Source organism: Helianthus annuus, chromosome 14, assembly GCF_002127325.2.
Source record: "Helianthus annuus cultivar XRQ/B chromosome 14, HanXRQr2.0-SUNRISE, whole genome shotgun sequence".
Classification (NCBI taxonomy): domain Eukaryota; kingdom Viridiplantae; phylum Streptophyta; class Magnoliopsida; order Asterales; family Asteraceae; genus Helianthus; species Helianthus annuus.
Genome location: NC_035446.2, coordinates 68,645,226 through 68,661,460, shown reverse-complemented (window position 1 = coordinate 68,661,460; position 16,235 = coordinate 68,645,226). Strand labels below are relative to the sequence as shown.

Here is a 16,235-nt window from a genome sequence, read left to right as displayed (position 1 = left end):
AACAACACAACAACCAAAATTAAACGTCTAAATACTAATCGGATGAGGGTTCAGTTGGCACCTGAAAGAAGAATGCGGAGGTCGAATTCGTGACAGTTGGTCCGAAATTTTTTCGCTAGGGCGGGGGTTGATCGAACCAGAAGGTGTGGCGGCAACTGTAAGTGTTATGAGAACCGATTAACTAAACATAAGGTCGGGTTCGAAAGATATAAAGATCGGGTGATCGTGGTACCTGATCGCGAATTAAAAGTCGACACCGGTGATGATGAAACTCAGCGCTACGGTCACAACGGAATGCGAAGAATGGTGCGGTGTTGGTCACGGTGGCAAACGGCTCTTGGCAGTAAGGTTGTGCGGCGGTGTATCTGATGGTTTCGAATCAACGACTAGTCGGAATCAAACAACATATGAAACAGAGTTTAAAATAAAAGAAGCAAAAATCGACAGGGTACCTGTGGCCGGAATGAACCAGAGATAGATGTCTGGGATGACTGAATCGGTGGCGACGGTACGACGGTTCCGAATCCGGCTGGTTCGCGGCAGCAGTAAGCGGTGGCCGGTGGTTGTGATAAGCGAGTGGGTTTGTGCCAACACGACTGGAACTCGAGAAGTATAAGTGAGTGGATTCAAAACGAAATTTTCATTACGATGTTTAACTGGTATATAATGAACTGTGATTCAATTATCACATCCCACAAACTACGGCAAGGTCGTTTGGTTTTGAACGTGGTTTTGCGATGTGTTGTACGAAGAAGATTTGAAATCTTAAATCCTTATATTTAATATCTCAAACATGCTACAATGATATTTTAATTAAAAGTCTTCGTATAATTTAAGAGTGTAACTATTATATATCACAGGGTATATCCGTAACAATAATCAACTCATTTCTTGCCTACTAATATCTAAATTTTGAGATGGGATTTAGGAGAGATGAACAGTAAAATGAGTTGAAGTAACATTAATGCATATAATACCTTTCTTTTTCGTATATTACAATTCTACCCTCCTAAAAAAAAATTTTGTCCTCAAAATTGCTAAGCACGGATACGAACGATCTCAATCATACGGAACCGGACAAGACTTAACACACAGCAAGCATTTAGACATAACACATACTAAGGTACGGAGTTTCAAAATAAACGGAAACTAACCAATCAGAAATTTAAACTCAGTCAGAATCACTAACCTTAAGTTCGGATAACTAAGATGAGAACAAATCCGGGTACTGAGAACGAATAGTGTCTTCCATTTCCCAAGTAGCCTCGCGTTCAGAATGGTTTTTCCAAAGAACTTTAACAAAAGGAATAGTCTTCTTTCGCATAATCCGCTCATGGCGGTCTAGAATAGCTTCAGGTTCCTCTTCACAAGATAAGTCTTCCCGAATAAGATGAAATGGATAATTCACAACATGCAACGGATGATAGTTGTATCCCCTAAGAAGAGACACGTGGAAGACATTATGAACGTGCGATAACTGAGGTGGCAGTGCCAGGCGATAAGAAACTTCACCAACTTTTTCAAGGATTTCAAACGGACCAATGAATCTAGGGCTAAGCTTCCCTTTGATTCCAAAACGGCGAATGCCCTTACAAGGCGAAACTCGCAAGAAAACCCGATCACCAATATTGAATTCCAATGCACGACGATGTTTGTCTGCGTAGCTCTTTTGACGACTTTGAGCTTCCTTTAACTTTTCTCGAGCAACAGCAACCTTTTCACTCGTGATCTGTACTAATTCAGGACCTTCTATGATTTTCTCGCCAACTTCTTCCCAACAAATAGGAGCTCTACACTTCCGACCATAAAGAAGCTCAAATGGTGCCATACCAATACTAGCTTGCCAACTATTGTTGTAGGCAAACTCTACCAAACACAAATACTCGTCCCAATTTCCGCTCCACTCTAAGGCACAAGCTCGAAGCATATCTTCGAGTGTCTGAATAGTACGCTCAGACTGACCATCGGTCTGAGGATGAAATGCTGTGCTGAATCTTAGTCTTGTACTCCAAGCGGCTTGCAAACCTTTCCAGAATCGTGAAGTGTAACGTGGGTCTCGATCAGAAACAATTGAGACCGGGGTACCATGAAGTCTAATAATCTCCTGAGTAAAGATCTCGGATAATTTACTGACTGAGAAACCCTGCTGAATTGGAAGAAAGTGAGCCGACTTAGACAAATGATCGACTACCACCCAGATGGTATCATTCTTCTTGAAAGTCCTCGGTAAACCGGTAACAAAATCCATCGAAATGTCATCCCACTTCCAAACTGGAATATCTAGTGGTTGAAGCAATCCCCTAGCTCTTTGATGCTCTGTCTTAACTTGTTGACAAGTAAGACATCTACCAACATACCTAGCTACGTCCTCCTTCATAGCGCTCCACCAAAAGTGTTGGCGAAGATCCCGATACATCTTTGTAGATCCAGGGTGAATAGAGAATGGTGAACTATGAGCCTCAGCTAGCAATGACTCACGTAGGGAGGAATCATTAGGCACACATAAACGTTTTCCACACTAGACTACTCCACTTTCATCAATTCTAAATTCTGACTGCTTACCAACCTCCAAATTCTGAATAATAGCCCAAAGTTCTCCGTCTTCTTGCTGGGCACTCTTGATTCGAGAAATCAAAACAGGTTCAATCTGGAATCTGGCCACAACTCCTTTTGCGTAAAAATATACTTCAAGCTCTTGTGATCCGTGAAGATATCACAAGTCTCTCCGTACAGATAATGTCGCCAGATCTTTAGAGCGAAGATAACTATTAACTATTAACTATTAATCTATTTATCGAATTCATAAAAGCATCTTTTAGCGTGTTCCATTTGGTGCCCCCCATGTATATTAATTATAAGATTTTGAATTCAGATTTGTAGTAACACGTTATATATAAAAAGGTAATGGCATTGAACATGTGAGCTAAAAGACCTTTTTTTAATTAGAAGCAGACAAGGGGGGAGTAAGTAATACATCCTCTGTGAATAATTTACTAGATGGTAGGTACCAGTGTTTGCATATAAATGCACGGGACCTTATGCCAGCTTCTTCCACATCAAGACACAGATCAAAAGAAGGGCTGAAAAGGTATGACTATTTAGCCAAATTCATGTTATATTTATGTTAAGTTCTGAATCTCTCTCTCTCTTTGATACAATACAGTATGGCAGGAGTACTACAAAACGTGAACATCAAGAAAAGAACGGGATTTATTCCGGTAGGACTTTGGGGAAGACAAAGGGGAGATCCTCAGAATGAGTGGTCTTTTGAACTTGATCAAGGCCAGAGGCTGAAAAAGATAACCATTGATCATGGTGATGATGTGATATACTCTCTCATGTTCACCACTGAAGCTGCTGGAGGTGTAGTGAACACTTCTAACAAATTTGGTGGTTGGAATGGTGGACAAACAGTTTCGGAGGTGAACCATATATTTTAACTTAATCAACGCGCTTTAAGAAACGTAATAATATACCTTCTTGTTGGCACAGGTGACGCTTGACTCGGACGAGGAAATAGTTGGAATTAAAGGAAGCGTTGGTACTAAAGCTCCGTATACAATAATTTCTTCACTGTCTTTTGTAACGAACAAGACCACCCATGGACCTTTTGGTGGAGCAACCAGTTCTGAGTTCTCCTTACCTTGGGAGAATGGCTCGTTAGTCGGGTTTTACGGCCTTGCTGGCTATTATATTGATGGCATTGGTGTCTATTTGAGACAAATCTTGAAGATCGGAACATGGGGAAAAACTCTTCCTGCAGGTCCGCAAAATAATTGGTCTTTCAAACTTGAGCCAACTTATCACTTGACGAAGATAACCATTGATCATGGCGATCTCATATACTCTCTGATGTTCACCGCACAATACGGAGACTTAACATACACTTCTGAAAAGATGGGTGGTTGGAATGGTGGAGAAAATGTTTCTGAGGTAAAAACTTAAACAAGTTAACACAAACGATGCATGCATCATAATGTTTTTAAATCTAATCTTTCATAATTGATCAGATTACATTCGAAGGGGACGAAGAAATTAATGGCATTAGTGGCACAGTTGCATTGTCAAGGGGAACTTATGCGGGTCTCACAGTAGTTTCGTCAATATCATTCATGACCAATAAAAAAACCCATGGGCCATTTGGTGACGTAAGAGGGACGCCTTTTACAGTACCATGGAATGCGGGTTCATTCGCTGGATTTTACGGCCTTGCGGGTTATTATATTGATAGCATTGGTGTTTATTTGAAGGCTACAAACTACTGATGAAGCAGGTGGCGGTTAGTACACGTTTGAAGAAGCTGGTTCAAGTTGTGCTGAGTAATCTGGGATTGCAAATCCTTAGCCATTTGTTCAGAAAATAATAAATGAAGTTTGTTATGTCTTTTCTATTTAGCAATATGTTTCCCTTTATCGTTTCCTGTTTAAGTTGTGATGAATAAAAGTAAGACATGTTCCAGCATTTGGCAAGTGTATCTGTTCGTAAACCCTGATATTCCAAAACAAACAACTATGATAGGAACCCTGGATCTCTCGTCTCATTTTTTTTCTTAATATTAACTTGTGTCTCAAACTAGGTTCAGATAACTTCTTATATCGCACGGTTTATTGGTTTTTCACGTTTTGATTCCAGTCACCTGGACTCTCAAACTTATCCCAAACGTGATTAGAAATATCTGAAAGTAAGTATAATTCTACTGGATATAAATGATAAATATTCCATGTATTTCAACAAGTTTAGAGCACGAGTGCATTCCATATTTGCCTATTAAAATTAGAGTACAAAATGTGAATTTCGGTGATACTATATTTGGTTTGTTTTTAAATTGAGTTTTGCGATTATAGATTTTGTGATTAAATCGATTACAAATTATGAATATATATACTTATTTACAAAATCTACTTTTTTTTTTTTAACTTAAAGTTCATTAAAAAACCAAAACCCCTGACTAAGTTTCGAGGAGAAACTAAGCCGGCTCGATTACATCAAAAAGCAAAAATTACACCAATCATTCCAGTCCACAACCACTTCGTTTTGCCTATGTTTAAACCAAAGAAAACTCGTTGTCTTGATATTCGCCACAATATCCGCCACCTTGAAACTCTTATGCTCGAACAAACTTTGGTTTCTTGTACGCCAAATCCACCAACACGTTATAATAAAAACTCCTCGGATGGCTTCCTTCCTCGTGGTCGTCGAAGCCGCGCAACTGTTTTGAAAGTCGAACAAATCACTAACTGTGAAGGCAAACACCGTCCGAATTTTGCACCACGCCGGTATCTCTTGCCAAACTCCCGTCGAAACTCTGCATCCTGTAAACAAATTTTCGACATTTTCCTCCCAATCGCCACAAAGAACACAATCCATATTACCCACGTGAATGTTTCTTTTCATTAACGCCCTTTTCATCCGGATTCTATCTAAAGTTAAACGCCAAACAAAGATATTACACTTACTTGGAATCCACCTACACCACTTGAAATTATACGTGTCATTCGAGTCATCCGGTATACCTTTCGTTATCATCTTCTTCACCGACTTAACTGTGAAAGAACCCGTATTATCTCCAAGCCATTTCCACGAATCCTCCCTCTGAGAAAGCGCCACATTTTGAATCATATTGCTGCATAAATTAAACTCCGAAACCACCTCACTATCTACCAGATTAGCAGACCAGTTCCATTGAATACAACCTGTTTCTAGCAGCCCCTCACATCTGTCCCAAAAGCAACAATTTTTTTTGTTTTTCCAGACTGAAAAGCCTTAGAAATATGACCTGCAGCGGCTTGTCTGCTAGCCACGCATCTAACTATAAGAGTATACTCTTTCCATCCCCAACTAACCCCTTAATAAAATTACTGACCCGATTACCTGTTAGACGCCACCAACTTTCCCAACGAACCAAGGTATTCCATGGACTAGCCAAAACCGCTTTACAAATTCTACTCAATTAAGGATCCCTACTGAAATTACATATATTTATTTACAAATTCTACTCATATATACACTTATTTACAAATTCCGCACATATACTACCCAAGCCGTCTATGACTCACCATTTACAAGATTTGATCTATCTATCTTCTCTTTATACTGATCTCTTTAAATAGATTGTTTTCTTTCCTTTTGATCTATCATACCATCCATAATACACTACCATTGCCTACTACTATCCATAATACACTATCACTACCAATATGTATAATATTTTCATTTTATGCACATGTACATCAACACCCTTCATACCATACCAAACAACATCTTACATAACAAAGTGACAAGTATAACCAAATTAACAACCACTAGATATAACTAAACAAAAACATGTACATGGGCCTACTTCATCATTCAAAATCACAAACATTTTGTAACAAAACACGTTAAAACATGTTCATACATATAGATCCACATGTGCATTTTTAATATTGATAATGTAAAAAATAGTGTATTACAAATGGTAATGCAAATGAAAGTGCAATTGTATAATACTGGTAATGTATTACGGAATTTGAAAAAGAAACGATACATATGCACATGTGCTCAATAATTGTTATTCGGAAAAAAAAATTTAGGGACAAAATATAGCGATTTTAAAAAAAAAAATATATCAAAAAAAAATTGTGTGTTTTTTAGGTATTTTTTGTGTTCATATTAGCTCTCGTGCTTCTCGCAATAAGAGTGGTTCTTAAATGAACTCTACCATATATATATGCGTGTGTGTGGTGTATATGTATATAGGTATGCATGCACATGAGTTTTGTTTGTTAGTTCATAAAAGCATGAGAATGTTACTAGCATTAATGTTATGAATGATTTGATGATAATTAGATGAAGATGATGTCTTGGATTTATTTGGAAGTTATAATAAATGTATGGTAGATGCATTTATAATCTTGGATGATGATGATATGAGAATCATGCATTAGTTACTTGTACGTTAGTATATATGATGATTAAATGATCATAAGTTGATGAACTTGAAATGGTTTGATAAAGATGGATTAAATCAAAATATAAGCAAGCTAAAATGATGCTAAATGATGTGCTATGATGATATGAAGTTATGTCATAAGTCTAGTAGCTTTGCATGTTGTACATAAAGCTTAAAAAATGGTAAAATTGGTGAAATTGCATGATTTATTTGACTTACATGAAATCTGCACTAACATGGATAGTACCATTTTATTCGGTATACATACATACATACATACATACATACATACATACATACATACATACATACATACATACATACATACATACATACATACATACATACATACATACATACATACATACATACATACATACATACATACATACATACATACATACATACATACATACATACATACATACATACATACATACATACATACATACATACATACATACATACATACATACATACATACATACATACATACATACATACATAACATACATACATACATACATACATACATACATACATACATACATACATACATACATACATACATACATACATACATACATACATACATACATACATACATACATACATACATACATACATACATACATACATACATACATACATACATACATACATACATACATACATACATACATACATACATACATACATACATACATACATACATACATACATACATACATACATACATACATACATACATACATACATACATACATACATACATACATACATACATACATACATACATACATACATACATACATACATACATACATACATACATACATACATACATACATACATACATACATACATACATACATACATACATACATACATACATACATACATACATACATACATACATACATACATACATACATACATACATACATACATACATACATACATACATACATACATACATACATACATACATACATACATACATACATACATACAATACATACATACATACATACATACATACATACATACATACATACATACATACATACATACATACATACATACATACATACATACATACATACATACATACATACATACATACATACATACATACATACATACATACATACATACATACATACATACATCCATCCATCCATCCATACATACATACATACATACATACATACATACATACATACATACACACATACATACCTACATACCTACATACATACATACAGACATACATACATACATACATACCTAATAAAAGTGGTTTTCATTTGAACCATCCCCTATATATATACATATATATATATATATATTGATTGGATGGTATAAATGGTGTTTACATACATGTAATAAAGTGAAAATATTGGTAATGGTATTGTATTATGGATGGTAGGAGGTAATGGTAGTGTTTTATGGATGGTATGATAGATGAAAGGGAAAGTGTATCAAAGTAGTGTACCAAAACACCTTATTTCATGTTGATACATATAGATGCACATGTGCATTTATAATATTGGTAATGTAAAAAGTATTCTATTACACATGGTAGTGTAAATGAAAGTGCAATTGTCTAATAGTTGTAATGAATTACGGAATTTATCAAAGAAATGACAAAAATGCACATGTGCATGTTTGTGTATTATGAAGGAATGATAGATGAAAGAGAAAGTAGTGTACCAAAACACCTTATTTCATGTTGATACATATAGATGCACATATGCATTTCTAATATTGTTAACGTAAAAAAAAGTAGTGTATTACACGTGGTAGTGTAAATAAAAGTGCAATTGTCTAATATTTGTAATGAATTACGGAATTTGTTAAAGAAATGATACAAATGCACATGTGCATGGATAACTATGACTCGATTTTTTTTTTTAAATTTTTTTTATTGTAAACAAAATATAGCGATTTTTTTGGGTGTTTTATAGAATCTTTTAGGTATTACTATTTGTGTTCACACTGGTTCTCGTGGTTCTCGCAATAAAGGGTGGTTCCTAATGTATCCTTCTCCTATATATATATATATATATATATATATATATATAGTGGAGGGTTCAAATCAGAAGAATTTTTTTGTAAGAAGAAAAAAGAAGAAGTTTTAACCAATAAGAATGTTCCATTTTACTTTATTTAATATTTGCATTTAATTTTAATATAAGGGTATATTGGTAAACTTACACAAATCATTAATTTGTATTTTTCCCCTTTAATAACTAACTGATGTAGCGTGTAGTACGATAATGAAGATCAAACACGTTGATTCAGCGAATACCCGTGTAGTTCTTCCCCCAACCCCAAAATTCAACCTAAAGGGCACGGAATTTGAAGTGAAAAATTAGTTTTCTCAAAATTCAAGTCTGATCCTTCATTTCACTAGAGCAGCATATAAATAGGAACATAAACTCGAAATGGGCCTTAAAAAGACAACGGGCCAAATACAAGCCCAAAAACAAAATGCCCAAAATACTTGAAAAAACATAAAAATGGAAATAACTAATAGAAATAAGCATTTTTTAGCCCGGACGATGACCCAAACCGCCATAGGCGTTTGCAGCACGATAGAGCTCGTTCTCACGTTCGTTTCGCCTGGTCACACGCCCAAAACGGACCCCTGTAGCCCAAGTTAGAGCCATTTTAGTGAAGCAACTTTTGTTACGCGATCTTGGGCCTCTAAATACAAGATGGCCTGCTCTTCCACACTTGGGCCCGCATCATTCCCTCCTGGGTAGACAAAATTCGACCTCGAATCCGCAGCAACCTCATCATCAGACGAATCCCCCTGAAAAGGCAGCAAATGTTTGACATTGAAAACATCGCAACAACGAATGTGGCTTGGTAACTTCAGACGATAGGCATTAGAATTTATCTTCTTCACAATCTCAACTGGCCCAATCTTCTTGGCTGACAATTTATTATACTCCCCCACTGAAAAACGATCCTTAGTCAAAATGGCCCAAACAAAGTCACCCTCTTCAAAATCAACTTGCCTACGCTTTTGGTCTGCAGCTTGCTTGTACTTTGAATTAGCGTTGGCCAAGTTATCCTGCACAGCTTTATGAACTTCATGTAACCCAACCACAAAATCTTGCACCTTCTTGGGAACAGAACCTGGGGTAGGAAGTGACATCAAATCAAGAGGACCCTGATGCTTAGCAGAATAGACTACCTCAAATGGACTAAACCCAGTGCTCCTATTAACAGCATGATTATGAGCAAACTCAGCCTGACAAAGCTTTTGATCCCAAGACTTCACATGATCACCCACAAGACACCGCAAAAGATTACCAAGTGACCGATTAACAACCTCCGTCTGTCCATCAGTTTGTGGGTGGTAAGCACTGCTAAAATTGAGCTGAGTATTCACCATTTTCCATAGACTGCGCCAAAAGTGACTAAAGAAACGAGTATCCCGATCAGAAACAATAGAAGATGGCAAACCATGCAAACGATAGACATCCCGAAAGAACAACTAATCCACGTTAACTGCATCTGTTCTCTTCGTGCAAGGAATAAAGTGCACCATTTTCGAAAACCGGTCCACCACTACAAAGATCGAATCATTACCACGCTAAGTACGGGGTAACCATGCTAATATCAACCCAAGGCTGCTGAGGAATGGGTAGAGGCATATATAGCCCTGCATTGGTAGCTGTGCCTTTTGAAACTTGACAGATCCTGCAACGTCTAACAAACCGATCAACATCCCTCCGCATAGTAGGCCAAAAATAAGAAGACTGCACCAATCGTAAAGTACGGTCTCTCCCCACATGCCCTTCCCCATGCAGTTCTTTAATTATTTGAAGGCGGAGGCTGGAATTGGGAATACATAATAGATTTTCCTTAAAAAGAAAACCGTCATGCACAAGAAAATCTGTCCTCTTCCCAAACTGCACATCCTGCAAAATGAGAGAAAAATGTGGATCTGTTGTGAGCTGTTCCATGAGATTGTCTAGCCCGGGTACAAAAACCCTCAAAGAAACTAGCAGGCTACTCCTCCTGCTCAATGCATCTGCCACACGATTCGAAATTTCAGACTTATGCTTCACAACAAAAGTAAACTTTAACAAGAAAGCCATCCACCGGGCATGCTTATGTGATACTTTATCTTGACTGCGGATATGCCTCAACGAATCATGGTCTGTAAATAAAACAAACTCCTTGTGAAACAAATAATGATGCCAATGTTTCACAGCCTGGACCACTGCATAAAATTCAAGATTATAAGTGCTATAATGTAACTTTGGCCCAGTAAACTTCTCACTGAAATAAGAAACTGGACGCCCCCTTGACTTAGGACTGTCCCAATACCACCCTGCGAGGCATCTGTGTACAACTCAAAAACCCGAGAAAAATCTAGCAATATTAGAATTGGTGTTGTTGTAAGCTTTTCTTTGATTAACTGAAAAGCTGACTCTGCCTCCTCAGTCCATATAAAAGTCTTCCCCTTCATGCAGACAGTCACTGGCGCCATAAGGGAACTGAAATTTCGAATGAACCGTCTATAAAATGAAGCAAGACCATGGAAGCTACGTACTTCAGTTATTGTAGTGGGGGTTGGCCACTGCTTAACAGCCGCTACCTTTGATTCCCCGTCACCAGAAACAACATACCCCAAAAACAGGACCTTAGGGACCATAAAGACACACTTCTTTTTGGCTGCATACAAGTTATCCCTTCGGAGCAAGGTCAAAACCTGCCGTACATGCTTCACATGCTCATCAAAATTAGGGCTATAAATAAGAACATCATCAAAATAAACCACCACAAACTTGCCAATAAAGGGCCTAAACAACTGGTTCATGACCCGCATAAACGTACTAGGGGCATTGGACAAGCCAAAAGGCATCACTAACCATTCATACAACCCCTCACGAGTCTTGAAGGCGGTTTTCCACTCATCCCCAGGCCTGAGTCGGATCTGGTAACACCCACTCTTCAAATCTAGTTTCGTGAAAATAGTGGCACCGCTAATTTGATCAAGTAAATCATCAAGTCGGGGAATCGGAAATCGGTACCTTGCAGTGATCTTGTTGACTGCACGACTGTCAACACACATACGCCATGTCCCATCCTTCTTTGGAGTCAACAGAGTAGGAACAGCGCAAGGACTCATGCTTTCCCGAACATACCCTTTGGAAATTAAGTCTTCAATCTGCCGACGTAATTCCTCATGTTCTTTTTGGCTCATCCTGTAATGGGGCTTATTGGGTAGTTGGGACCCTGGTTCCAAATCAATGTGATGTTGGATGTCTCGTAGGGGTGGCAACCCGGCAGGTAGATCATCTGGGAAAACATCAACAAACTCCTCGAATAACGGAACCATACATTCAGGAATTTCGACTTCCTCGGGCACCGGCTTCCCAATCAAAATAAAAACGTTGTCTGCTTCCTCCAACTCATCTTGAAACTGACTAATGGTCAACAGAGTACCCGACTGTTTTGTGGCCAACTGCTTAGGCTTGCTAGGAACAAGGTTATCTTCACACCACCAAACAGAAAGCTATAAGTGTTGGACCGCCCAGTATGTTCAATATTACGCTCATACTCCCAAGGTCTCCATAGGGACCACATCACACACAACATCGTCTTTATACGTTGACCTAGTAGAAATAGAAACGAGTGCCCTTTTAGTTACCGTCACTTCACCTCCCTTTTTAAGCCATTGAAGCTTATAAGGCTTCGGGTGACTCTCTGTCTTCAAGGCCAACTTTTGAACTGCCTCTTCAAAAATCAGATTGTCACAACTCCCCGAATCAATAACGAACGTGCAAACTTTCCCCAAAATGGTACATGTTGAGTGGAAGATGTTATGCTTCAGCCAGTCATCCCCATCTGCCTTTGGTGTATAGCAAGAGCGTCTGACCACCAAGTTCACCCCAACATCGCTGGTCACGACCTCTTCTTCATATTCAGTTTCTTCATCGTACACTGGGTTATTCTCATACTCTTCATACTGATCATCGTCAGACTCAACAAATAAGTGTCTTTTACCAGCCTTTTTACACTTAGCTTGACGATGGCCTGTTTCACCACAATTGAAACATCTCAGACCACTACTGATAGCCCCTTTAGAAGTAGGCCCGATATCGCTACCCCCCGGCTTCTACTGACTAGGCCCGCCACGAGGTGCCCCACTGCCTGACCCAACATTTCCTCCAGCAGGGGTAAATGAACCGCCCACCCAACGGTTTTGTTTCTCAAATGCCAACGCCCGTTGGTGTGCCTCTGGAATGGTTAACGGATCAAAAAGGTTCACGGACTCCATAATTTGAACCCTCAGACCCCCAATATACCGAGAAACAAGTTGCTCCTCCGGTTCTTGAATATCATTCCTCGCAATCAATTGATAAAACTCCGTTGTATAATCATCAACAGATTTGGCCCCTGTTTTAAATTCTGCAGACGTTGGTACATCAACCTTTGAAAATTATGAGGCAAAAAGTTGGACCGCAAGCACTTCTTCATCTTGGTCCATGTCACGATCCTTGACTTTCCGAGCCTGTTTCGTGTTAACTTCAATTGTTGCCACCACGCAAAGGCCCTACCGCGTAACCTGGTAGCGATCAAGGCCAGCCGCTTATTTTCAGGCACCTCCTTGTATTCAAACACCTCCTCCATGGTAGCCAACCAATCGATGAACCCCTCCGGATTCAAACTAGACCCATCAAATTCTGGAATATCAACTCTTATCCCAGAATCCCAACGCCTGTTACCCCCTCCACGTTCACCCCTTGGTTGCCCCTCCTATTCGTCTTCGGAAGTCGAATCATCACCAAATGGGTTACTAAGTTCAGAACCATACCCGTCATTGTGTCTCTGCCTCCTACGATTAATCAAGTCGGCCATCCGGTCAGTCAACTGATCGACCACTTGATCCAACCGTTGATCCACCCTCGCCATAAGCCTGCTGCTCCAACTCCCGTTCATACACTTCATCGAGAGCCCTGTTGTTGTTTCTCCTCCGAGGCATTTTGAGCCAGGAATTCGGCTCTGATACCAACTGATGTAGCGTGTAGTACGATAATGAAGATCAAACACGTTGATTCTGCGAATACCCGTGTAGTTCTTCCCCCAACCCCAAAATTCAACCCAAAGGGCACGGAATTTGAAGTGAAAAATCAGTTTTCTCAAAATTCAAGTCTGATCCTTCATTACACTAGAGCAACATATAAATAGGAACATAAACTCGAAATGGGCCTAAAAAAGACAACGGGCCAAACACAAGCCCAAAAACAAAATGCCCAAAATACTTGAAAAAAAACATAAAAATGGAAATAACTAATAGAAATAAGCGTTTTTTGGCCTGGACGATGACCCAAACCACCGTAGGCATTTGCAGCAAGATAGAGCTCGTTCTCATGTTCGTTTCGCCTAGTCACACGCCCAAAACGGACCCCTGTAGCCCAAGTTAGAGCCATTTTAGTGAAGCCCCTTTTGTTACGCGATCTTGGGCCTCCAAATACAAGATGGCCCGCTCTTCCACACTTGGGCCCGCATCACTAACCAAATTAAATTTGTAACTCCTTTTCAAATTATATACTTTTTCCAAATTAAAAAAACAGCTTAATTTAAAGTGTAGGATAAATTACGAGTTGTGTAGGATATATTTCGGGGTGTGTAGGATAAATTTCGACTGTGTAGGATAAAATTCTATAATGTGTAGGATATATGTAGGAAAATTTTGATATGTGTAGGTTTTGTAGATTATATGTAGGATAATTAATGATTAGTTGACTAGGGGATGGTTCAAATGAAAACCACTTTTATCTCGAAAACTAACTAAAAAAGCCTAAAAAACACACCAAATTATTTTTTTTTCAATTTTTTATTAAAAATCGCATGTTTTTCTTATAATTTTTTTTTTCAAAAAAAATAAATAAATAATTTTTTTTTTTTGTATTACACATGTGCACTACAAAAAAAAAAAAATTTTGAAAATTTTTTTTATATACTAAAAGCGGCGAAAATTGTAATGCAAAAAAAAATGGTATGTTTTTTTTTTTTTTTTGCTTTTTTAGTTAGTTTTCGAGTTTTCCTGTTAACTAGTGGTTTTCATTTGAACCTTCCCCTAGTTGACTAATTAATTAAAGAGAGAAAAATTAATGATATGAGTTATAAATGAAATAGTATTTACTAATATGTCCTTTCTTCTTTTTCTTCTCACATTAATTTTCTTCTCAAATGAATCTTTCCCTATATATATATATACTAGTCGTTTGCCAGTTTAGTTGGATCATAACTAAAATCTAGATTTTCGGTTAAAATCTTTTCACTCATAAGATCTCGGTAGAACTAGTTGAGTGTTTTTTCTATTCTTGTTAGTTGTCAAATTTATACTTGTGTTCTTATTGGGTGAAAGCTGCAATTTACTCTAAAAACTAACAACCTCATGGTCACTTCCATATTTGTTCTACGACATTAGATACTCGCTTGAAGTTCATTTGAAAAATACTCGGATCGAAAGGCGCTCACTCGACTTTGTCTCGGTTGGAAAATGCTCTGTCCGATTTTAAACCAACCGTGCACGAGTAAAAATGCGGTTATGTATGTATAAAAAGTATTATAACTAATACTATAATTATTATAACTATTATTATAAGTGTTACCATCATAATTCATATCATAACTACAATTAAATATATCGGTTACTTGTATATTTTATCATAATTATCATCACTACAATTAGTATTATTAATCTATATATAACATAAATAAAAATAACAAAAGTCTTCCAAATAGAATCTTACTAGGTTTGTGAAACAACTTTAAGATTTTATGCCCACTCTCCTTGCAAAATTTACAAGGAAGAAATATATAATCAAATTAAATAAGTTATATAGTTAGGGTTAATACCTTTGAGCAAAGAAAAAAAATGTAAACATATAATGTAAACAATGTGTGAGTTTATAAATGTTAGCACACACCAAATTATCCTAAGATAAATCTGTACACCTATTGCACAATATCTTTGTATAATTCTTCAACTTGTCACTGTTAGAAATATTAAACTTAGTTATGTTTATTAGTTTAATTATTATTTGAACTTATAAGTAGTATTATGTATGATAAGTATTTGACTAATAGATGATATGTTTATGTAATGATCGGTTGATAAGCGGGCAAACATTTCAAATAACTGTCTTTGACAGTTACCTGCCAAAATCGAACCGCCAAACTCATATGTATTTATTCATGTTACCGGCAACAATGTCGGATATCAAGACAGTTTCAATCAACCGAAATTGTCCACTTTATTCTCTTG

The 16,235-nt window shown here is 37.5% G+C and overlaps 2 protein-coding genes across 2 annotated transcripts; one reads left to right on the top strand and one right to left on the bottom strand.

Moving 5' to 3' along the window:
- The first annotated feature begins 3,164 nt into the window (after nt 1-3,164).
- LOC110908297 (mannose/glucose-specific lectin-like) lies at nt 3,165-4,326 on the top strand. The gene is made up of 3 exons (XM_022153215.2): nt 3,165-3,422; nt 3,493-3,933; nt 4,011-4,326. Exons 1-3 carry the CDS (start codon nt 3,165-3,167, stop codon nt 4,263-4,265), a joined length of 954 nt encoding a protein of 317 aa, XP_022008907.1. The 3' UTR covers nt 4,266-4,326.
- A 654-nt stretch (nt 4,327-4,980) lies between these two features.
- Nucleotides 4,981-5,915, bottom strand: LOC110906620. Its single transcript, XM_022151727.1, has 3 exons — nt 5,872-5,915; nt 5,514-5,716; nt 4,981-5,420 (listed from the first exon to the last, which is right to left on the bottom strand). Exons 1-3 carry the CDS (start codon nt 5,913-5,915, stop codon nt 4,981-4,983), a joined length of 687 nt encoding a protein of 228 aa, XP_022007419.1.
- Nucleotides 5,916-16,235: the final 10,320 nt, after the last annotated feature.

Excerpts from the sequence above, each read along its gene's own strand:
- LOC110908297 (XM_022153215.2), top strand. The coding sequence starts at position 3,165 with ATGGCAGGAGTACTACAAAACGTGAACATCAAGAAAAGAACGGGATTT. Across the intron at positions 3,423-3,492 it reads GTGGACAAACAGTTTCGGAG|GTGACGCTTGACTCGGACGA; the intron begins GTGAACCATATA and ends TTGTTGGCACAG. Across the intron at positions 3,934-4,010 it reads GTGGAGAAAATGTTTCTGAG|ATTACATTCGAAGGGGACGA; the intron begins GTAAAAACTTAA and ends ATAATTGATCAG.
- LOC110906620 (XM_022151727.1), bottom strand. The coding sequence starts at position 5,915 with ATGGAATACCTTGGTTCGTTGGGAAAGTTGGTGGCGTCTAACAG. Across the intron at positions 5,717-5,871 it reads AAGTTGGTGGCGTCTAACAG|ATGTGAGGGGCTGCTAGAAA; the intron begins GTAATCGGGTCA and ends CTTTTGGGACAG. Across the intron at positions 5,421-5,513 it reads GAAGAAGATGATAACGAAAG|ATAGAATCCGGATGAAAAGG; the intron begins GTATACCGGATG and ends GTTTAACTTTAG.